The 25,277-nt window shown below is 42.5% G+C and overlaps 1 protein-coding gene across 9 annotated transcripts in view; it reads right to left on the bottom strand.

Moving 5' to 3' along the window:
* Nucleotides 1-25,277, bottom strand: part of SLC23A2 (solute carrier family 23 member 2) — a 68,752-nt gene that overhangs the window by 29,567 nt on the left and 13,908 nt on the right. For 7 of the 9 annotated variants that reach the window (XM_086768031.1, XM_086768032.1, XM_086768034.1 and 4 more), the window contains 2 exons: nt 1,911-2,195; nt 1,160-1,258 (listed from right to left, as the gene is read on the bottom strand). In XM_086768031.1, coding sequence (XP_086624157.1) covers nt 1,160-1,258; nt 1,911-2,042 — 231 coding nt within the window. In that variant the 5' untranslated portion in view covers nt 2,043-2,195. Of the gene's footprint in view, nt 1-1,159; nt 1,259-1,910; nt 2,196-3,840; nt 4,008-11,362; nt 11,472-25,277 lie in introns of those variants that run through there. The other 2 variants (XM_086768038.1, XM_086768037.1) reach the window with 2 other exon arrangements.

The raw sequence follows: 25,277 nt of genomic DNA, 5'->3' as shown, positions 1-25,277 counted from the left end.
ACGGTTGCCAAAATTTGTCCATTCAGATATCAGCACGACCAAGATGGCCGCGGAGATGTATTCAGACATCCAGGCAGACTATCCGTAAGAGACTACACAAAGGCACGCTGTGGCATTCATTCACGTAACGCACAAAGACCTCTGTCAGACCACCTGTTTAGGGTACATTTTATACATGAAATTCAGAAGTAAGTTTTAATGTCCACGTCAGAAAACCTTAAGTACACCCCTTGGTATCATCCTTGCCTCAATAGAAGTTACAGCCTCAAAGACATGATCATCATGATGCTCTTGCTTGAAACCAAGAGTTTTGTTCTTCTTTCAGTTAGGACATTCGGTCAAACTGAGGCTTTTCAGAGATAAGGCTTAACCACAAAGCCAATTAGACAGAAACATTTTGGAAGAACTTGCTGTTCAGATTTACTGTAATCCTCTTCCTTATTTTAAACAAAAGCTTAGATTCACATGTCTCTTCTTGCAAGATTATTATTAAAAAGGCTTGAGGAATGACGGAATTGAGAAAAGCTGGTAAAATGAAAACGAAATTGGTCTTTTAGGCCTCAGCTAGGTCCTTCTGAATACCCAAGATACAATCATCATTATCCTAAGGAAAAACGTTCAAGGGTTTTTATAGAACATCTAAACTTTGTTCACAAAACTGTAACTAAATCATAAAAAGCACTCCTGTTGAAAGAAGGATTAGAAAAATCAAGTTCACGAGGCTGGAGGTTGGAATAAATTTGGAAAGAGAGTGGGAAAGATTCCTCTGTTAAAGGTGCTTAACACCACCCGTTCACTTGACTAAATGCAGAAAAAGTCAAGAACTGACGAACAGAACAGAATGGCCTTATCAGGAAAACCATGCAAAAGGCCAGTGGAAATGAAGACATCAAAAAATTGCATATTATGAATTTGGGTGCCAGGTCAAAGTGCATTAACTGCTTCTAACATTTGCTGAGTCATTCCGCATGTTCTGCAACCTCAACGTGTGACCAGAAGAGTCATGAGGACAGTACTCCCCCAAGCCTGATCTGAATCTGCAAGTCAGCGTGTTTGATTAGAGGAAGAAAATCTCTCAGACAAGTAAAACCAATGTGAACAAATAACAGAATTGAAAAAGCAAGAATGAGTTCTCACCTAGAAGGAAATCACTACATACCTTTTCTGCTATGCCATTTTCTGTAGTATAGATGGCCATCAGCTCCGTGTCCTCTGTATCCTGATCACCACTGGATGTTGCTCCACCATTTATCACGACCTTGAAAGTAAAACAAAAACCAGAAACACAAGGTCTTAAAATAAACATTTCCTCTGCAATCATACCTCATGTCACTCAGTGTTCTCCCTTGGCACTTGACATCTGCCTTTGACATTTTGTCAGAGAATGTTACGGGCATGGCAAGCAATCATTTCTCTAACAGCAGGTCTAGGAATATACAGAAACTGGAAGACATCGCACACAGCTCCTCAAAGCCCAGGCAGCGTCAGCTGAGGGTGGGGAGAAACCAGCAGCAGACTGACTGGAAGAATTCGTAAGAAGCAGGCATGTACAACTGAAAATCTGGGTAAGTAAAAGACAACAAACAAATGTTTCCCTGCTGTTGCCTGCTACTCTTAGTCAAGAAATTCAGGATGTACAGGTGCATCCTGCAGTAGGACAGTTAATTGTTCCAACCACAAACTGCTGGAGGAATCTCCTGTCCTGCAAACAGCACTGCTTTGGAGCACACACGTGATGTAAATACAGCCACCATAACCGACTGTGTTTATCCATAAACAGTAACAAGTGGCAAAAGAGGCTTTGCTAACTACTTGGGAAAGCAAAGGGTTTGTACAGCATGACTGGAACAAAGCGTTGTTCACCGATTCACACCCAGCTTGACTATGTTGGAACTGAACGTGTTACTTACGGGCAGGGTGAAAAAGGTGGGATGTTTCGATTCATCCTCATATTTGCCTTCTGTTGAGCCTCCCGCCTCCACCGATTTCGAAGCGGTGTTCTTACCGATCCCCATCGTTTCCAGAATGTCAAGGACTTGCATACAGTACGCAAGAGGATGCTTCTGGGATGAGAGTACGGGTACTAAGGAGAACTTCCAAGTGAAACAGCTGCACCTCCAGGAATCACGAAGTGCTCAGTAATCTGGCTGGAACATTAGGGTTGCTTTTCTAAGTATCATTAGCATCGATGGCACCTAGAATCGAACAAATTAATTTTTTCTTGATTACCCAAGATATATGTACAAACACACACGCTGCGCAGCCTTGGCTTCTTTTCATGCTGATGACTCACCAACTTTTATCATTCCTTTTTGACAGATAATTAGCAGATTATCACTTAAAGATAAAGCTGATGGTATTTAAAATTATTTCAGGATGGGAATACTGTGATTATTCTCTGATTCTTCTCTTATGGTCTTCAATTATTAGTGGTATATCTAAACTCTGGTTTTGTTTCAATTTCACAGTCATTTCCATAGAACTTTTTGGGAACAAAGTACACCCATACTCCAGCTACACGGCGACACGAAACAGCTTGCTACTGAACATCCACTGCAAACAATACTCGTGCTTCTTCAAAGAGCACAGATTTGTAGACTTACAAGTTCACCTCTGTATAACTAAATCCTTCATTTTATAACAACTTATTTTAAAATAAAAAGCACCCCAAAACGCTTAGACTAGATGGACAGCGAAGCACACCTGACTTTCAGCGAGCCTGTTTCAGACAGAAACAGCCCTTTCTGCTGAACACCCCCTACCCGGGATCATTCCAGTAGTACGAGAGACGCTCCAAGTCATCTGCCTGATGACGCTGAAGGAACTGCTTCAGGATAAAATTGTGCGTTTTAATTAGCATCACTACTGTTTTGGCACAGGAACAGGAAAGATCGCACAGCTTACTGGTCCTCTTTTGTTTTCCCAGCTGAGTCACTACAGTATAGTTTTCCCACGTTTGCTCCTTAAATCAGACCTGCCAGTCCATGGTCACGCGCCCTTTTGCCATTTCCAAGACTAAGGAACACGAATAAACAGATTTGAACCTAAACTTCCCACAGGTCAGCACAGAACCGCCATAAACCTGTGATTACCGAGCTCCAAAAAAAGAAAGTGCAGCTGCAGACAGCTGCAGATGAAACAAGCTAAGCTACAGATGAAAGTCATGACAGGACCTCAAAAATGGCCTCTTCAGAATCATATTGAGTGAATTTTCTGCCAAGTCAGGAATGCATTCAAGAAAAAAAAACCCACTGCACATTGGCGTTACTTCAAAAATAAGTTAATGACATTTTCAACTTAATTGCTAGAGGTGGAAATGCAGCTAATGGACATTCAAAAAACACAGTTCTGTATGTATTAGAAAGTGAAAAAGAAGAGTTTGGGTTTTTTTCTTAAGCCTCTCTTCCAAAACACTGCTCAGGAAAACGCCAGCAGCTTGAACGTCTAGTGTAATTGCAATAATAATGAAACTTGACAATAACCCTTCTGCTAGGGGCAGTTTAGGACTGTTTGAAAAATTAGAGTACTAATATTGTAGAACCTCTTAATAGCTGTTAATTGCCCATTTGCTAGCAAATTCTGGTTACTTGAGGTGAAAGATATTAATCTTTCAAAGTGATGTAACTTTTCAAGAGAGAAAATACACGTACATAAGAAATACTACTTGGGCACTGAGATACCCTTGAAGCACTCCTAATTAAATAAAAATGGAATGGAAAGTAGTGCCTTCAAACATGGGTTTAATTAAGACTTGTTTCTTAAAGGAAATATTAAGACAGCAAATTAATTATTTCTCACTTGAACTTCAGAGTAAAGGAGAAGACTACTTTGAGTACTCACCATCACACTGTTCTGAAAAAAGGCATTCCCATTTTTACAGTAACCACAGACTCCCCTTCAAAAGTGCAAATCTCCAGACAGGAAGAGCAACTTCAAATGAGTTTGTCTGCTTCTGAGTTTGTGCACAGGTGATGTCTCCTCAAAGCTTGTCTCAAAGCTGCCTGTGCAGGTCTGAGAGCGGACGTGAACAGGTCAGAGAGGAGGAAGAGACAGACACCAGTTAAAGCTTTGGGGGCAGTGGGGGTGTCTGGGGTGGGGTTTATTTTTTTTTTTTTGAGGGGTTTTGTTTACTTTTACTGCAAAGGCACAAGGGCTTTTTTGAAGCACATACAAAAAGAAAAGGAAAAATAAAAGAATTTGCCTTTTTCTGTCAATGTAGACTTATTTTATTCTCCAAGAAAATCAGTGATGGAGACAGGCGTAGTTTACCTTGGCAGCTTTATCATCTCAGATTGGAAACGAAAAGGGAAAGGGCAGAATTACACCTCCCTAACAAAGGCAGCCAGGCCAATAAACACCAGCAGGAAACCTGCCATTCAGGAGAGCTGGTTTAAGGTACACCAGCACGATAAGCTTCTTAATTAGCATTAACTAGCATCTTCACTGAGGCAAGAGGAAAGACCATATAATCCTATTTTACTTTGCATTGCAAAACAGTAAGGCTGCTATCTTCTCAAAGAAGATGTGACCACTGCTCAGGAATTGTTCTTGAGAATTACATCAGGAGAGCACGCAAATAAACAGTGCTTTGTATTAATTCTTGAGAGCTGAAACACAACAGCTAGAACGACAGCGTTTGGATGAGGGTTCCCAGACGATGATGAACAAGCAGCTCCAAATTACCAGGCAAAAATAGTCTGATCTGCTACTTTTCCTAGAGGGAGGGACTGTGTGTTTGTGTACACGCATATACACGCACACAAACACTGCACATACGTGTGTCAGGGAAATGAAAAATGAGGAGAACGAGCTTCCAAACACTTCTGGCTTCTACTCGGCAACTAAACTTGCACTTAACGGCAGATGATAACCAGAGATGTTCAGAATACTTTCAGTTCTGCAATCAGAAGTGTCAAACTGAAACAGAAAGCTTTCGGCAGCAGGAGATCAGGTTATCTGAAAGAATCATCCTTCTTTATCAGATCTCTTATCCCACCAATGGAGCATAGCCAAACAAGACGACTCAGGTATTTTACAGCCCTCTGTAACACTGAAGTGATCAGAAGCTGAAAAGTCCTGTAAAAAGAGATAAAACTCCTTCAACACCAGCTATGCACATATAGTACGATGAATTACCTGCCCCTTGGATCAAGCAGAAAGGCGAGGAGTGCAATCCCCACCAGGACAGCGATTAGCCCTCATCTGTTTCTACACCACGTTACCTGCAGTGCTCATACATGATTAACCCAAGAACGCCAAAAGCTGACACAACGCCTTGGATAAGATCAGGATCCAGCAGCCTACCGCAGGGGATGTCCAGGTGCAAGATCCCAGGAGGAAAACCCTTCCGGCTGGGGAACGGCCACTCTGCATCTTTGACATACTTATCTTATCCTCGACACACAAATCTTCCAGATTTGGCACCATCGGGACACGACACAAAGCTACAGGAGTGCCTGGCTCGACTCAACATGGCAATTCTTACGCTTTGTATTTTCGTAACTACCAGTACCACACTTTCTATACGACCAAGGGAGTGCCTATTTTGTTTAAACAAGTTACAATGCATTTCAAAGTTCACTGAAAGAAAAAAAGATAAAAATCATCAGAGATTGAATTGTAAAATGCAAGACTAATAAAACATACTTTTCTTTTTCTCCCTGCAGCTTCCGTCTGCAAGTCATGACTCTGGAACCTCTACCACAAATAAAAACAGTCACTCAAGTACACAACAAAGGCTTTCCTACAGAGAAATCTGCCTTTATACCAAGACAGGCTGCACGAAAACCTGCTTCACAGGGTACCAAACTGTATGCAAGCCTGTCTAAAAAAAATACTTCAAAAAATTCTCCCTTGCATGCTTTGTTTTCTTTAGAAGCAGCTTCATTCGATACAGTTTTTGGCTGGAGTACACTAAAAATGTTCCCTACTTTTTTGTATTAGTCTGAGAATACCCAGTAACAACTACAAACGTAAAAAATAATTCCCATTTGCTGTGATGGCATTAATCTCTACAGCGGTACGTTCGAGGGCCTTTAACATTCGAATCTAGAGCTCAGCAAAGCAAAGATTGGGGAAAGCAATATCAACCCGACCTCCACATTGCAACGTGCTTGGGGCAACGGTTTGCTGGGGATTTTCTCTTTGTTTTTTTTTTGTTTTGTTTTGTTCTATTATTATTTTGGTTCTCTTCTATTAGAAGAGTCAACAGTTTGCCAAGAACTGGGAGCAGTGCCGTGCTCAGGATACACCGTCAATACCACAGAGTTCATCGCCCCACGTTTGCAGCAAGCAGAGCTAGAGGTCAGCCCTTCGGGAGAAGTTTGTTCTTGACCTCAGGTTCCCCCCATGATCGTCACAATGACTTTCAACTCTGAAAATTACTGTTTTTCCAAAGTGTAAGAATGATGCAGGGTTGGTTTTTTTTTTTTCCCTTTCCCCCAGAAGCTTTACGATGGAAGCAGTTCTATGTATTTCCTTGTTCATCAAACTCAAACCAAAAACTTTCTAAAACCATGAGGGTCGTTCCAAATCCCAACTGGATCTCAAATTTCTACCAACTGAGCCACGCCCACCATGCAGAGATGTTAGCCAAAATACTTTAGACTTTCCATACTGATTTGTGCAGCTGCTTTGAGAGGACAGGAGACAGCTGACCCAGCATAAAGCTGAGCAGATAAACATGAGCAATGGGCACGGAGTTGAACACAACTTAAGCAGCCTGATTTAGTCCTTTCCGTGATGGGGCTGCAGAATTTTAGAACTAGTACCAGGCCCCCTAAAACCACAGCCGCAACCAGAAGCTGCCGGACAATCACAAATGTTTTACTGCTCTGTGAAGTGGCAGAATTGTCTGCAAAGACAAATGGAAACCGGCTACCTTATAGCTGCGGTTGCTGTATTCCTCAAACACAAAGTTCTGCTAGAGGAGGTCCAGGACACAAGTAAACTCACTGGTAAAAGAGTTAAAAGGAGAACCCCTGGCAGTCTGAAAAGTAAGTGTATTCCCTCCTTTTTCTTAGCACAGTAGAAGTGTCAAACAGAATTAAATAGTTAATCAATACCTGTGGTCCTCTCCTCTCCACCCTGACCAGAGAAAATCAGGAACTGACCTACATTTGGTGGCCCTACCCCGCTGTGCGAGGGCAGTGTTTGTAAAGGAGGCACAACAGGCCTGGTTACACAACAAGCTGGAATGAAACAGCACATTCTTCAGAGCACAGGGATGGAAAAGCTCCCGGGAGCACCCGCGTAGGTACGCCACCTGGGAAGCACGTGTCGCACCGCCCCGAGGAAGGAGCGGTGTCAGATCCAACCCAGGACCTTTCTGGCTTTCAGAGATGGCTGAAGAGCCAGGAGAGCTCAGTCTTTTGCATACATTAAGGAGATTAGAACCGAATTAAGGCGACAGCTTAATTACAATCTTCAATTTATTATTTCCAATTAGCTGTCAGATCTATGTGAATAACAACAACTTTTCCCTGCAAGCAGAGATGACACTCAGCCAAAAGCTGTCCAACCTTACATAAATCAAGGTTCGCTTCACTTAAATTTTAAATAAACCCACAACACTTCTGGCCAAGAACCCAAACTGCAGCGGTACATCTGGAGTTTCACCACCTGCAATGGCAGTTTCAAGTGTCTGGCATCTCTGAAACTCAAGCACACGATGTGTTTAAATACATATCAAGGCATCCTCTACGTCTGCAATCACATTTTTGGCAACAGACACACAACAGAGGTGTGGAAAGGCACTTGGACGCTCTGCTCATCAGGCTATTTTATTGTTAAAACGTACCAAGTCTGAGCAGAAGATAAAACCAGTTTAAAAATCCACTCCCCTTGCTCAGTACCCAGTACTGTGAGCAGTGCAGAGCTGTCTGTGTGAGGGGCACGCTGCAGACTGCGACTGAAGAGACGCTCTCAGTTCCTGCAGCGCTGGACAGCTGTGAGGAATTGAAGCCAGTAACAAATGCTCCACATTTACTTTGTTCAGTTTAAAAAAAGTGAAGGCCAAGCAGCTAATCTTACTCTACAGCACTAGGGACACACTGCAGAGAAACTGGATGCTGTGGGACAGAGCTGCTTACAGTTTCGCTGCCAGCCGACGTTCACCAAGAAACACGGGGAAGGGAGACGGGCAGACACACAGCTTGGATCGGCACGAGAGTATCCAGGGAGATGGAGATGGCTGCAGAAGGTGGCAGGAGGGATGCCAAGAGATCAGGGAAGTTTTGGAAGAAGCTCCTTCACCAAAACACGGTACCAAACTGATAAGGGAACAGGAGTGCTCCTGCGCTCTCAAGACAATTAAGGAATTTTGTGGAGGCTCCAATTAGACAAGTTTACTCACAGGATACAGCTGACCAGACACACAATTCAACACAAAAGCAGGGCAACTCCCAGTTAATTATGGAACAGCAGCTTTCTCCAGATTGCTACTGGCTCTTGTTAGGCCTGTTGCACAAAATTTCTGTACTGATTTTGTGCCATTAAGGTATTAAAAAAAAAAAAAAAAAGACTCCTCTTCCTGTTATTAGGGACATCTTGTCTTCCGTGCATCAGATGGAAGCCACAAGCACTGTGGTTTGCACTTAACACGTGTCCTCCCTTTTACAAGTCCTGAGTCACGCTGTTTTTATTACCAGAAGATCCTTAGAACAAGATCCCCCATTTCACTCTCCAGCCTGCCTGCCACAGCCGTTCACATCTGCTTTTTAAGAGCATCAACGCAGTAAGCATGAGAAACTGTTTTCTGAGAAATTGTTAAAAATTAAACAATGCATTATCAAGGAGGTTTAAAATATTCATGACCAAACTACAAGCAATCAAAAGAGCAGCAACTTTGCTACTTAAAGTTGTCCATAAAGTTGCTTGATGTTTTCCTACAGAGCAAAATGGTCCTCCCCATTTCAAAGGATTCATCGAGAATACCTCATCAGCGAGGCTAATAAAGCCCAACAAGTACTCAACATGATGCAACCAAAGTACTGTCTGCAGACCTGCAACCACAGGTCCAATTGCTTCACAGTGCTGACCACGAGTATTACATCTCCAGATCGGGTACCCAGATACGGTGCCCGCGAGGTCCTCTACCCCACAAACTGTTCCAGCTATGTAGGTGTGCCCAAAAGGCCTTTTTTTCAACCTTCCGGGGGATCCTGACCATCTCACAGATGCGAAAAAAGCTGCGCAGCACCCCTGTATAATCTTTTCTTGCTACATTAAAAAACGTCTTCCCACTTCAGTCTTAAGTAGAGCTTTTCCTCAGGCTGTTTTGAAACCAAGCCTCTTCGGTCCAAAAAATAGTCATGATTTGTCTTTACCAGGTGCCTCCTGAACCCAGAGTTCCTTCTCATTAAATGAAATTGCACTGAAATGCTATCACGTCCTTAAATGCTATAGAGAAGATCTTCCCACTCAAGAGCAAACTACATCCACACTTAAAAAAGAAAAGTATACTTCAAATTCCTAACGCAACACTTCACATCATTTCCTTTTACCTGCAGCAGCAGCAGACAAAGTACATCTATTTTAAATATGCCCAGGCTTCCTAACATTTAGGTTTTAAAAAACAAGCGCAGACGGGCACTTCAAGAAGTTTCAGTCCTGAGTTAGCTTCTCACTTCACTTCAAAGCACGTCTTCCAAGCGCAAACATATTCTTTCTTTGTAGGCACTAATGAATTTTTAAGTGGTTGGTATTTTGACCGCCATCCAGAATAGTACGTCTTAACAACTGACCAATGTTATTAGGGCATGTCTACACAAAGACACACAGGAAAGTTATGCTGAGCTCAAACCTGCCGTTGATTTAAAGCACATTAGCTAAATCTCATTAACTTCCTGTGTGAATGAGCTTGTTGAGAAGGGGACTTAAATCCAACTGAATGAGATGTTTAACAAAGGATCTCGCAGCTTTCAAAAAACTACATGTTCAGTTACTCAAATTATTAAAGAGCTTACTTAGGTTGTAATTTGAAACCAAAATAGCAGAAATATGAATATTTCCAGTAAGTACAGGTCAACCTGAAGGTGCGTTTGGTCAAAAGCATTATTGGCCAAGCCGTTCCTCGCTCACCTTTCACCCCATTACTCTCTCATTTTATTGTTCCAATAGGCAACAGTTTTGCCAAATTTCCGTGCAGCGTGTGTGCCACCCTCCACAGGAGATCCCATCACCGCGTACACAATGGTCTGCATTAACAGAGCCCTAGTGAAGACCAAGAAGCACACAAAAGTCACAAGATCACATTTCAAAGACGTGTAAGCAAAATCTAGGAGATAACAATTTTACGGCTTGACATCAAGTGACTGATAGCAAATAACACCTGGAGTGTTCTCCAGATAGCAATGAGGCTCATGGCAAATAAAAACAGAACAGGGTATCACTGTTCTTTATAAAACACAGCACTACTCTATAGTCTTACCTGCAGCGCAGTACACCTCCCTCACTGCTTATGGTACACATTAACCTGATTTATAGTAGCGCACAGTCCTTACAGTCTCCCCGTGGAGCATTAATAATCTCAGAATTCAGATACCTCCACGTTATTATGGATGTTAACACACAGTTCATTAAGTTCCTTCATGGCACTCAGAAAGCAACCTGAGCACACACTGGTTCTCTCTCAGCTTTCTTTGTACTTCGACTTGGCACTTTGATGAAAGCTACTTTTTTTTTCCCCTCAAGACCTTAATCACATGAAAATAAAGGTGAAGTTAGAGACTCATCTAGGAAAAATTCCATTTATTAAGCAAATCACTGTAATGTGCCAACTTTTTCAACTCTGAATATGAAGTTCCTCTCCAAAGGCTTAGGCATTCCTGCATCTACTTTTGAAACAGATACTCACCCCTTGCTGAAAGAGAACCAGTTTAGTCCAGTAAGCAATATAAAACCAGTAACTGATTTTACACTTGAAAAAGTTTACACTGAGCTGACCTATTAAGCTTGTCTTGAAATAAATATTTCACTTCTACTAACATAACTTACTTAATAAGACTTGGAACTCAAGAAACTTTCAAAAACTAGCAAACATGCTGTACGCTTGGGGTCAAGCATTCTTAAAACCTTTTTTATTACATACCCCTCAAAAATTTCTCCCGTTAAAAAAATTAAAAGGAAGACAAAGTTTAAAGGTAAACAGGAAAGAGTGTAAATACTTTTGAGTCTCTCTTTACAGTTATAACAATTTTTAAATGAAAGATTAAGTCCTCAAATCTTTTAAGACACGGAAACCTAGTTAATTAAAAAACAGAGTTTGTCAGCTTTAAGTTTTCTTGCTTCATAATGTCCACACTGAAGCAGTTGAAGTTTTGTCATCATCCCCATCCATATCTGCATTCCACGAAGCTCCTACCTCCAGAAACCTGTACCAGCTTCTAGAGACAGCCTCAGTCAGCTCCTGCACTGCCCTTCCTCCAGCCACCGCTCCCTGCCGCAGCCCGAGCCGCCAGCCGCAGCCCGAGAGGATGCAGACATACCGAAGCAGGATTCTTATAATCTGGTTGGGCTCACTACATTGTATAACTGTACCGTGTCCAATCACAACCCCTGCGCGTTACACAACGGCTGAAAGGCAGCACACCACACGGTCAGAAACTGTTACTGCACGCCTCTGCCATAGCTGCGAGACGCAAATGGAGAGTCGCTCTGAGTAACGTCAGAGCGCGTACGGATCAAGCCCAACAAGGAGGTTCAAGGGTTTGACATAGCCTGCGATGCTACAGGGAGAAAACCCAGCTGGGGCCCCCAAAATTCAAGTTGCATAAATATTTACATGCCTGACTCCAACAGCTGTAATCAGGACTGGGATTTTCTCCACCAAGTTAGCATTTCCATAAGCCTCTGTTGTGCAACTTGCATGGAAATATTTTTATTACCAATTAGCCAGTTTTCAAGAGGTCCTGGATCTCAAAGCCCTGTTCCGTAAGACAAGGTTTAGCAATCCACAACCTTACCAAGAACTGAAAACACACAACAACTTGTGCCGGGCTCATTCGCGCTCCTAACGGAACACATCGCACAGAAGTGATGTTCAGGGCTGCAGAGCAAAGTGAGATGGAAAGGGAGGTAGGAAGCAAAGTGAGAGACTTGAAACAACAACAAACATTAATTAACGCGCAGTCCTTCTGCATGAGTCTGTTCTTCTCTCCCTGACCTCCCTCTTTCTACAGAACAGCCCTGTCTTAAACCTGCCCTGACGCTTCTAAACATCATTTTACAATTCATCACACCCCAGCCCCTGCCTCAAGTGATGGCGTGCTATCGAGTTTGCCCACCATCCCCTTACCCCACGGGGAAGCAATTACGCAGCAGCCTCTCCAAACACATCATGTGCTTGCACTATTTATGAGACACCACCACTTCCACAACCGATACCCTAAGTGATAATTAAAACAGGCCACCAGAAAGCAGCACCCAACTACCAGACGCTGCCCACGCTTACACGCAGCATCTCTTCCATTTGGGTGCAACTGAGAGCCGGCCAAGCACTGGAGGGCAGAACAATGAGCTCACTTTACCTGAAACACACCTTTTGAACCCAAATTTGCGGAGGAACAGACAGGCCGACGGCGCCATCTAGCTCCCTGCGCCCACAGAGCAAAGCCAGCACTGCGCGCGTCTAGGAGTTTCTCATACGCCCCCCAAGCTTGCTTAATTGTCCAGACTCGAGAGCTGCGGATGGTCAGCAGATCAGCAATCGGCATGCGCTTGTTCTTGCATGAAAGCGCCAACTACTGAATAGGGCGCATTTAATTGAAAGCTGACACTTATTACGGGCAATGCTCTTTATTCATCATTTGGATGCATGGAAGAAAGCAAATTATCTCCACTGATGATTTTATGCAGTGTGTGTGTATACAAAACCACATTGGGCTCCACATTCAATCTCCTCTGCAAAGAGATGTTGAAAAGCTTCCTCCTTCACTTGCTCCTTTTCCAATTATCAGATTCTTTCCCTTGCTCTTCTCAATTCCAAATGTTTTCACAAAATATCCGCTAATTTCAGTAAGGAAAAAAGCTTACAGCCCTTAATGCAAGCATCACTGTACCTGAAGTTTTAAGACCATAAAATACAAACTGCTATACCGCAGATCCACAGTCTGCCTGTAGGATTAATCATCAACAGAACAGAACAGAATTATCTACAGTACTTCTGAGGAATATGCTGGAAATTATTTTAGATTAGAGGCATCTGATGTGCTCATAGGGAGCTATAGGACTACGTGATCAATGACAAGAAAAAAATGTACAGTTTTGAAAGAAATAAGCCATTTGCTTTTTTCTTCCAATGTCCAGAATTATTTTTTTTTTAAATAGTTGCATTAAACAATGCCAGGGACTCAAGTGCTGCTTGCCCTGATCTCACAGTTCAAAGTATAACTGAGTTCAACACAAGTAACATTACTTAAGTATCAAATGAAGCAAGACTTGTCTATTTACCTTACCATTAAGACTAATTGCTCCAAAGTTCATCATTGGTGAGTGTAGAATTTAATCATTCGAAAGATTTATTTCTAATTACTGAGTATTTACACTCAATAATTTAGTTCAAATAAACCACCTACTAATCTAGATGCCTTCACTTACACCCAGCCTCCATGATCGACAGTCCGGACAGATCTAATCGCAGGTTGGTTGGTTGAAATTCCTTGCCGTGAATGGGTGCTTAATCACTGCCACACTGGAGATGAATGCTAATTCAAGACGTAACTCTTGCAACTACTGTTTCAAGACAGTGGACTATTTCTCAGTGCATCTTCAAACTCCATAATACAGTGAAAGGCAGGTGGGAATAAACAGATCAGCAGCTCTGCGTATTGCTGCACTTTGTTGATGGAAGTGAAATCACTGTAGACAATTCATCTTGCTCTACTCCAGTGCAGGACGCGTTGTCGAGATGATCCTACCTAGCTAGTCATCATTTTTATTACCTGCTTAATATCCGAAATCTAAAGTGATGGGAGCATTTCTCTCGCTTGAGAATGTTACTCCCAGGAGTTCACTTCTGATTATTATGAGAAAATCCAATTTTTTTTGCTGCTTTCTCAGATATACAGTGTTGAGTTTAAGGATGAAACAAATACTTCAGAGTGCCCTAGTCAAATTACGAATGTTTGCTGTTAGACACACATGCATAAACTAACTGACAATTTACAGGCAAGCTCCGAGTTTCAGTACTTATTCTGAGGCCATCCTTCCCTGCTTTTGCAGCACTCAGTCAGGAGAAAATCCTTCTCTGAAGTCATCTGTTTCCACTGTGCTGAAAAGCGTGTCTTGTGTATAGGGAAGGCACACAGCGGTTATCTCATACGATCACAACTGGTAATAATATGACTCAGTGACTGTAAACATCTGGTAACTATATCCCCAGGTAATAACAAGAAAAACACACAACATAAAATGGCAAGTCTGATGCAGTCACTGAAAAACTGTTAAGAAGAGGTCCTCTGTTCCACAACTTATCCAAAAAGAAAGGAAAGAAAGAAAAAAAAAAAAAAGCCTGTACCAGCACAGCAGACACCTCACAAATATTCAGCTGTGGCAACGCACCCTTCTCAGAGCAGCATGGTCACAAAAAGGCACACCTTTGCAAGAACGTCCTGTTTCATCGGGAGGGCGAGGTGTAGGACACCTCATTTACGATGGCCAAATGAGTCTCTCGACCATGTTTTTATAGCAATCTCCTACGTTAAGTATTGTTCCTACCAAAGTCATAACAAATACATCATCTTTTACAGCACTGAAAAGATTTGATTTATACAGCAGCCTCCCATGAACGTCTTCCAGAATGAACTAACCACAGCAAACACAAGAAAACAGCATCACGTATTAGTAGCATAAATAGATCCACTTCCACCCACAACCTGGAACAGCAGAGAGATTAAGCCACTGTGTTTGATCTTACAGGGACATTTATAAATCCATTGGATTATAAATTCACTGAAAAAGCACTTCGCAGAAGATATTCTTTAATACAAAAACATCTATTGTTCTCTTCTCTAACGTGGTATCAAATATACACAACGAATTGCTGAAACTGCTTTGAAAGCTTACATTTCATTCAATGAGCAAGGCATGGTCCCGGGAACCACTCACACACCCCTTGGACGTGACTCAACCCATTCAAACGCACACCCGGCACATCCCTCTCGTCGAGCAGAAAGGATACCTGAAGGCAGCCCGCATTAAGCCAATTCCCCTTTCCCAGTGACAGAATGCAACGCTTTGTGCTCCACTTCTGGGAAGTGAATCCTGAATTCAGTTACAGCTTGCACTACAGTGTTTCTTAGAACTTGTAAGAACAATCTAGGGTCCGAGATGCACATCAAAGGAGACCGACGGTTCTTCTACGTAAAGAAGTAATTACAAGACGGAAGCGCCTTTAGAAATACCCACGGCTGATGTCTGGGCAAGAAATAAGAAATCATTTCCAAAGAAAAGCAACAACAAAAGAGTAGTGAAGCCAAAGCCATACACTCCACAGGCATAGATCAAAGCGCTTAAAAATTAATGGAGAAGGAATGTGCTTCTTGTGACCCGCTATGGTATTCATCACGTCCATAATAAGTCAGACGCTTACATCTTTCCTGGACCTCCAGGTAAGCTTGTAATTAAAGCCAAAAGCTCTAATTGTTTTTCTTCTAAGAACAGACAAAAGTAAAACCTGTTTATTGGTCAACATAGCATCATGCGAGGTTGCTGACTGCAACCCTTAGCGCATCATTTCCTTCCAAGTCTTCCCAGATGCCCGGGGAAACACTGTCAACATCAACATGCGCTTAGGAGATGACAGCATATGGCCCAAAATCAAGTATGCAGTCACTCAGCCAAGGGAGCAACACACAACTGACCTAGTCAGCCCCAGGACCTAATAACCCTACACGTGATAAGGTACAAACGCGAACTCTACAGTTAAGATTTCACATCTGTGACTTCAACCTCTTCATTTCTCAAACATCACACCACAGAAGCACATGCTAGGTGCGCTTGCGGGTTCTAGCTACCAGCAAAAACCCAACAGCTCTGACCTATTCAATGCCGCAAAACAGAGTGGATATGTAAATCCACACACCAAGTCTAGACTTCAAACATCTGCTGGTGTTACCTGCTAAAGTCACAATTTGGGGTATGACTTTGGCATTATTTTGCTACTACGATTCAGTTAGGACACTCATATTTTAGCTTTACCTCTTTCTCTTTTATTTTTGTGACCGCAAATAGTTTCCAAAGTGCAGGCTAAATCTCTGTACAGAAAAAAACAGCTGACTGATCTTGCTACAGGCTGTGTGAAGAACACGTAAAGTTCTATCCTTTAGCTGACGTTGCCATTATTTTCAGTTTCTAAAGGCAAAACACATTTATATAAAAAACGTTCATACACTTTTGCATTTAATATGCCATTTGCTCTGATGCCTCAAATATACCTGCGCTAAATAGTGAGCAGCCAGGTTGAAAGCTCCACCTGCAAGACTAGCTGTCTCAGGACGGGGGAAAAGAGCAGACAGCCGTACTTCTGTTCAGTGATCCCGGGATCTTGTTCTCGCTTCAGTAAGCCAACGGCAAACGCAGCTCCACTGCCCAACCGCCCCAGCAGCCACAGCTCCTCCTCCCACCAATCCCAACCTCCTTCATCTGAAATTAAAAAAAGCTCTTTTAATCTTCAAAGCATGGCCACAAGTCAATCTCAAACTTAGCACGCTTTTTAATTTTCTTTTTAATTATCCAGTTGGGAGAGTTATGCCCTCCTTGTTCAGTGACCTTTCGCTCCTTCAAGATTATTTCAACAAATCTCTCTCAGAAACAATCAGCAAACTTATACCACTTGCAGAGGAAATATTTCAAGGCTTCCAAGCGCTGAGGGGGAGAAACAGCACGATTCTCCGTGTGCTTTTGTGCAGGCATCCTCTGCTGTGTTACACAGTACCCTCCGTTCCATGGGCCAAGCATCTTCCGGCTTCAGAGCGCTGACTGCTGCGAGCACAATCCCGACACATCCGCTCAAACACCTTCCCAGAAGTTGTCACCATGCTGGGTTTCAGAGCCCCTGAGTCCTTATGTGGAGCCCCCAAAACGGTAGAGGATGTCTTTCTGCTGGAACTGGCAAAAGGCAGGGCATAAGTAGATCATCTTTGGTGCCACAGAGCAATAATAGATGCTCTTATTAATTACATTAGCAATAACAGACGCTATTATTACTACCATTAAGTGCTGACCAACTGTTTGTCCCATGAGTTTTGGTCACTAAGCATAGCTTGGTTTGCCATAGCCACGGGGAAAAATTAAGTCATTATTGCCAGTAACGATTTTTAAGTTAAACCAGCACTACTTACTCTCTGCCCACACACTAAACAACTGTATGCAACCCTGCATTTGATTCCCACACGCTAAGCCAACCAATTACCAATTTATTAATTTCACAACAAGCCTGGAAGTGTTTATGGACACAGGCTTGCGTTTAACTAGACTTGCTGGTTAACTTCCCGTACTCATGTTTCAGGCAGGCTTAGGTGAAAGTGTTTACGCGCACAGCAATCGCTAACTATATCCCTATAAACGTCCACTTGTACATCTTGCTCACGGCTCGGGAATGTAACGTGCCGCCGCCGGTTCAGCCCTTTGGCTCCACACGGACAATTAGCAGAGACAGGAGGTAACCGGGACCTGTTGAAACCCAGCTGACATCTAACCTCTACATCATGTAGCATGTTACCACGCAGAGATGTGAGACGTCATCTGGTTCAACAGCTTTGAAGATTTCTCTCCATACGCAAGCAGTTAATTAAGAATGCATTAAATATATATTAATGCATTAAATATCCCTGTAAGCAACAAAATTGTTAAGGAAGTCTACGTGAATTCTTCTGCAACTGAAGGGACAGAAGTGAAACAGTCCACAATACCGAACTGATTGCTCAGGAAAAGCACAAAAAAAAAATTAACATTTTGACAGAGTTCACATTACTTATAATAATATTTATGCCAACTGTAGTTTATTGAAGGAAAGCTTTTCTTTTCAGCAGGACATGCCTTTTACGAAAAAGTATTTTGGCAGCATTTAGTGGAATACTTTTTTTTGTGATTTTCGCCAGTAAAACAATCCTTTTTTAGCCCAAATACTGCAGTCTCAACATTGCACCTTACTGGTTCCTTCAGGATCTTCAGGGCTCTTTTGCGGATGTCTGTATAGCACTACTTCAAAAAAAGAAAAATTGTAATTATCCTTACTTAATTGGCATTGCCTGAAATGTGAGAATTCTTTGCTGCTACTATTTGGAGTAATATCATTTAAGCATACATTTTGCCCTCAAACAAAATGTTCGCTTTGAATAATTAAGAGGAGAAAAGACCAATACAGATAGAGTCTCCTTTGAAGGTACTCACATGCTGTGCTGTCTCCGTAATAAATCTATTACCTGCCATTCAGCAAAACATTATGTCACAACAGCCTCCAGAACAAAACCAGCAATTAGACTCGGATCTTAATACACTCGGTGCACTGTTCTGCGTTCTATGATTCAGGGAGTTTAGAAAGCAAGGAACAGTGCACCTAAGTGAGATTAAAAATTGGGCTAAGGTTGATCGTAAAATCTTTACCAAAATCGAATAGTCAAGGACGGGAGCTCAGGTAATACTTTGGGTTTAGGCTCATTTATACTAAGAAACTTAACAGAAGGCTTAATTGACAGCTTGGCTTGATTCAGTTGTGCCTTATTAGGCATCTTCATGAAAAGCATTAAATGTGTTTGATCCCTTCCAAAGAAGAGGAAGACTCATTAGCAATGGATGTTTACAAGTACCCCGGGCTCAAGATTACAGGAGCAATTTCCCCTTCTGCAGAAGGGGTTCTTAGATCCATGTTTTTATGAGAAGGATCACATATCATCTCCGAAAGAGCTTCCATCTTTTGCTTTTTCTGATTATTTGCAAACAAGACAGATGGACAATGAAAATGCCAGCTTGTTTGAAATCCTGACTCAGTTTATAGACCTCAGTACGCAACTGGCAATCCAGGAAAATTCAAGTCGCAGGGCCAGTCAACAGTAAAGATTATTATTTATACAGCAAGTTGAATTGTCTGTGTTCTGAAATGAATACAGCACCGACCGAGCTGTTCCCATTCAATTTTCAGCCTCTGTCTAGAGCAAATAAATAGATACACTATCTTACTACAACGAAAACACAACACTTGGCTATCAAGAAAAACAGCCACTCCCTCACCCATGTAATATTTTTGAGTTTTAAAAACATCTACAAGTAAGTTGAAACAAGCTACAGGTAACCAACAGGTGTCTAACAGTCTGAATAAACCAGAACTGAGCCCTGTAAAGTTATATTGTTATTATCAAAGTAATTGTGCTCAGCATGATCTCCCAAAACTCCACCGGCAAAATTAAATGGTACCCATGCAAATACATACTTCCAGTATCAGCAAACGACTGATAACTGGTATTGCTCCCACATATGAAAAGACACAGAACAGCATGAGAAAGTTGCAATTATGTCGTGCAGTCTGGTCCTACGCAACAGGGACCTGCAGCTCCAACTCCTTCCTTGTCAGTCTCAATCCCCACTATTCCTTTCGTCTGGCCGTTATACAATGAAATGCGCATCAGCAAATTGTGCTCTTTCAGCTTTTACCAAAAAATTCCAGTCTGTTACAATATGACCAAGCAAATGCTTCTTGCCCCAAGAATACTTAGCTCAACTTTCAGAAACAATTAATTTTTAATAAAAAATTCAAAAGAAAAAAAAAAAGTGGCTATAACTTATGAAGCTGCTGGTGCTTTAGAGCACACAGTCTGCAAAACCAAGGATGTGTCTTCTTTGCTCAGTATGGTGCAGGTCTGAATACACGATTCTCTACACAAAGAGCAAGTAATAAACAGCAAAAATTTTAAAATTTACAAATTTATTTTCCCGCCATTGGGATCCAAAGACCCCATGGAAATTCAAGCCTTATCGCAGCACAGCCCGTTAAGCGCTCTTAGCTCTGAGACACTTCCCTTTTACTCAGCACACAAAATAAGGGGTTGCTAGCTGTGCTGTGCAGCATTTGATTTCCATTCCAAGCTTCTAAACGAAAAGTGAAAGTCGCGACATGGAGTCGGTTTTCATCAGATACTCTACGTGACCCTGAATACCGACAGGAACACATGCACACTTTCCTCTTTAAAAGCACATTAAAACAGAAACACTGAACTATATGCTTACATACAAGACAATACAGGTAAGCGATAAAAGGAACAAGGCCAGGAAGAAAAAACCCCTCTGCGCTAGAAAAGCAAGCGTGCTCAATAAAGATACGCTCAACGGCAGAGTCCAGCGGTCAAAAATCTGCAGCATTTCTTTCTCGTTGCTAATACCAAGTCAACAAGGACGTCCAGCGTGGGAAGGCTGGGATGAATTCACCAGCGGCACGTTACTGCTGCACCGTACGCACACAGCGACGGGCACGCTTAGCAGACGCAGTGTTTAAGCCACCTTTTCCCAACCACACTGTATTTGCCGGACTTTCACAATCTTCCGAGCGCAGTAACAGCAGCACACCACTGAAACAGGTCTTATTGCCCCCGGCTGCCATTTCACGGCCATGCAAAATAAAAGTAAATCCAATTAAAACGTGTTGCTACACTTAGAGGCCAAACTACCCAGAGCATCCACACCTGAGGCCAATGCCCAGGAATTTAAGCGCGTAAGACCCCCCCAAAGTCCCTTTTTGCTTACTTTCCTGCCAGCCTGCACTGCTGCCTACCATGCATTCCCGAAAAGTTGGAATGACACAAGCACTGCAATAGCTTGATATAAATATAAACTGAGACAACAACTTTGGGGGACATGCAGCCATTTAAAATCAATTTGGTGAGTCACCACACTTCAAAATAGTCAAAACCAAAATAATGGTGAGTCAATCTCTCCTTCACCATTTATACTAATTTCAGCCCATACTTCAAGTGATTTTAATCTAAAGCAAGCATCAAGGAAACCGCTGCCTAATTAGAACTGTCCCTTTTATCACAAAGGAGATAACAAGCAAACGCCGGTTAAATCCAAACACGCACAAACAAATTCAGTTATTGCTTGCAGACCACGCAGAGCCTAAATGCTCAAAAATACTCACAGGTACCATGCTGCTGCTTACAGCTCCTGAAACACAATTACAACTGGGCTAATCTGCTCCCATCTGCTCCTAAAAATACAACTATCAGACAGAGCTGGTTTTCTCAGGCATTTTGCTGACGCAAGTAGAAGATCAGAACATCAGTCATTCAGAGGAGAAAGATTTACTGGTCTCCGTAACACACAAGCTAAAATCCAGCTACGCTATCATTCTAAGGTGCACGTGACATTACCAATACACGTTAATTTTATTACTTGCTTAGTTAGGTCAGTTTTGGGGGAAGAATAAAATATCCTGAATGTGGGGAGAAGAAATTCCCTTTCACCAGAATAGGACAAAGTTTATTCTCTCTTGAAGCAGGTTTGGGTTTATTTTTAAATAAATAATAAAAAAAAAAAGTAAGACCAAACACTTGGATGGTGAGTGCATCCCCCCCCCCCCCCCCCCCGCTCCATAACCAGCACTTTCATCTCCTGGCCCGAGAACTGAGGCACAAGGAGGTTTAGATCATTGAATTTCTAATTATAAACCCATTAAAGACTAGTTTTACAATTACCCCAAGCCCAGCCATTCCTCTGAAAATAATAAAATGGAGTTGTCAGATAGGAACAAAGAATATTTCAATACGTTCCCACTACGCAGGAAGGAGACAACCAAAACGTGCGTTTTGGGATTGCCTTGCAACAGCCTGGCTGGGACCTCGGTGGCCAATTCGTCCTTCCCGAAACCAACCCAGAGTTTTCAAACCCCGGTCGGCCCAGCTCTACTCTGGGGCCACGGCACAGCCAGGAAAAGTCACAGCTCTCTGCAGACCCGAGGCGAATGATGATTCACTATTTACCAGACTGATGACAACAGTCATGACCAAAAAATAAGTTCAGCAAACCCCTGAGAGCGCACTGGATTATAACACCGCAGGAGATGCACAGAGCACCGCCAGGCACACTGTATTTCTGATGCTGATTTTTATTGCTGTGTTTGGCAACAGAAATGGCCCAGAATAATGTTGAGTGCAAGAAATAAAACTAGGGCAGGAGACTTCTCAACCAGAGGACTATTCTCCCTCCTATTTCCTTTCCCCACCAAGTGCCAGTGGCGTTTCAACACCCCAATTCCCTTTCCCAAGGAGGTAGTTTTATTCCTTGCACGGCCAAATTACCATGGCAAGCAATCTACATTTAGATTCCTCTCTAATAGAGGAACATTCAAATAGCAGGCATTTCCTTCCCATAACACGAAAATGGCCAAATATCACCAGATTTCTTTTTTGCTTCAAATAAACATTGCCATAACACGGCCCGTAAGAACGAAAAATATTTAGCCACAAAGAAAATGTGCTCCCCAGTACTGACAGAAGTATTATGTGCAGTACCACAAAGTTAGCACAATGTCTTAATGCACTTCACCCCTGGGAACGGCTAGAGAACACAGCAAATAGCTTTCATTTCAGACGATTTATTTTACTCCTGCCTTACACCACATCATGAAGCATCTCTCTTTACTCATGCCGACTGTCAGTATTTTCTTCCTGCAGCTTTTAAGTAAAATAAAACACGCTGCAACTGCTGTCAAACTGTTTTGTGACCACTAAAGGCTTCATAAATAAGAACATTTGATACAAATAAATTTTTCGAGCAATACAGGAACCATCATCTTCAATGGAAGAAACACCATTCTGCACAGCCATCTGCATTTTCCTTTTTAAGGATAAACGCATAAAGAAGTGTTCGAAAGTAAAATAAATCTATTGAAGAAATGGCCCCACGGCATCTTTTTGGGCTTGAGTTTTCTCACTATTTTTCCTACTCGGTTCACACAAAAACACCAACAGGAACAGCTACGGCAGCACGAGATCTTCCAAAAATCACCTTGCGCGGGGCAGTGGTTTGTGATCTCCTACGAACTGGAATAGCTCGGGAGGGTGTGCCAGCTGACTTCCCCCTGTCCACACAAGGATCAGAAAAGGTTAACCGCTGCAGTTCAGATTAGCTCCTTAGAGCCGTTTAACAGCCACTTCTGGGGGAATGTGCACTGAGGACTCGGGTGAAGTTTCTGCCATTTAGTTTTCAACTGCCCCCAATCGACCTAAACAGCACAACAAAGCCACTTCATAGTACAGAAAGAAAGTCCATTATATTGAGGAAGTTGACAGATTTGGCTATATCAGGAATTAAAAAAAAAAGAAACATACTGACAAAAGGAAAGAAAGAATACTCGACTTGGTTTAATTTAAAAATATTTTAAATAGTAACCGGATAGAAATGCAGTATCTTCTCCAGAGTCTTCTAAACAAATGTGAGGAAAATCCATAAAGTTTTGTTAGGAAAAAAAAATTATATCCTCAAACATTTACATTCCCTGATGCTCCCCACAAAGAAAGTAGTCTCCAACCATTAACACCAACAAAGACATGACTTCTAGTTCTCCACTGGAATTCAACTTCCCATTACCTTCAACTACAGACGACAGAAATTCTACTATTAGCAGTCTTTAAAAAAAAGACCTCCATACACACACATGACTCAGTATGGCTTTAGGGATGTATGCACAGGTCTACCCGTGGCTCGGGGAGGGGAAGGACAAGGTAAAAATTCTCCAAGCAGATCTGGCGTCAGTATAAAAACAAGACTTTTGTCAGCTAACCCCAAAAAAGCTCCCTGACCTCACTGACTGAGCAGCCACCGGTACCGGGGTACCAGCACACGGAGGGGATCATCGCAAGGCTGCTTAACTTGGTGCTGCCACCAAAGAAAACACTCATCAACTTGCACCCCAAATTACCCTACCATTTGAAAAGCTGGTTTTCCTTCAGATTTGTTTCCGTACTGAAGCAAGAGGCCCGTACTCAGAGAAGTTTCTTTCCATCCAGCTCCTCACATCTACTCAATGCGAGAGCCAAATGCCTTGAGAAAGCAGTTCACTGAGTCTAAGCCTAACTAAGAGCAGGGCTTACAGACAAGTGACAGACTGGGATGGATTTTAAACCATATGAATGCAGCCTGTTCCTCAGCCTATTAAGGCCACCCTTGAGAATGGCAGTCCTTGCCTCCTTCCCTTACTCCCAGGGCTCTGACATGACATTTTCAACTCCTATTTGCATCTTTACTAAAGCCAAAGGCTTGTTTAAATCCACGACTAAAATCTCAGGGCTTGTTTAACCTCGTTCCTAGCCCAAGGTTGAATTTGTTCCAGCGCATCTCCATGTTAATACTGCTCTAATTTCAAGCTATCTGGATCACGACTTGAAGCTAGGAGTAGGGCTGTAAGAGCTCATCAACTACTAATCCAATTGTTCTACATGTCAAGGATTATTTTCCAGTTAACCAACCTGAGCTACTTGTTGCAATAATCTTTTACCTATAGTGAAATCCCTAGGCAGATCAAGGTGTGCAGCGTTGAGTCCAGCTCTGGCAGTGTGCAGCACATCAGTAGCTAATCGCTCCAGCATTTGTTCTGCTTCTCTGCTAGGTCTTACAGGCGGCATCAAACTCCAGCTGCCAGTAAAACCACTACCCAAAACTGGTTTGATTTTAAGCTTAAACTGGGTAATTTAAAGCTTACTTAAGTATTGCAACACTGTGCTGCAGTGAGGATACACAGACATACTAAGCTCCCTGCAAAAACAAGAGCATTTGGTATTTTTATTTCACCTGATCAACTTCAACAGCAACAGGGGCCTACCATTTACCTGGCACTGAACTCATGCTAAGAGTCAGCTGCATGGGGCAAACGATAAGATGGAAAAAATGCACAGGCGAGGTCTTTACCTTGCCTTAAATACATCTGGGGATTTCCCTTTCCTGCCAGAATCTTCTGCTGGCTCTGCCTGCAGCTCCCTTTCGGGTCAGCCCCTGCCTGCGCTCACCTGGCAAGGTTCAGGGACCCGCTGCATGGGCCCCCAGACTGCCTTAAGCACTTGTCTTCCCAGTCTACAAAATGACAACGGTGGCTCCAAAATGAAAGGACAGGAATGGAACAGTACCAGCCTCTGCCTGCATTCCCAGCTTCTATGAAAAAAAGGCAAAAGCCACTAAGAGGAGAAATGCACAATATAGGTACTTAGCCATTGTCCGTTAAGTAGGGAAACCTAAGCGAAGGTTTTCAACAAGCTCTGTCCGGGCATTACCTACATCACTTATTTCTACCCAAA

This window comes from Chlamydotis macqueenii, chromosome 27, assembly GCF_036417535.1.
Source record: "Chlamydotis macqueenii isolate bChlMac1 chromosome 27, bChlMac1.mat, whole genome shotgun sequence".
In the NCBI taxonomy this organism is placed as follows: domain Eukaryota; kingdom Metazoa; phylum Chordata; class Aves; order Otidiformes; family Otididae; genus Chlamydotis; species Chlamydotis macqueenii.
Note: the sequence above shows the minus strand (reverse complement) of the source record. Positions and strands in the feature narration are given on the sequence as shown.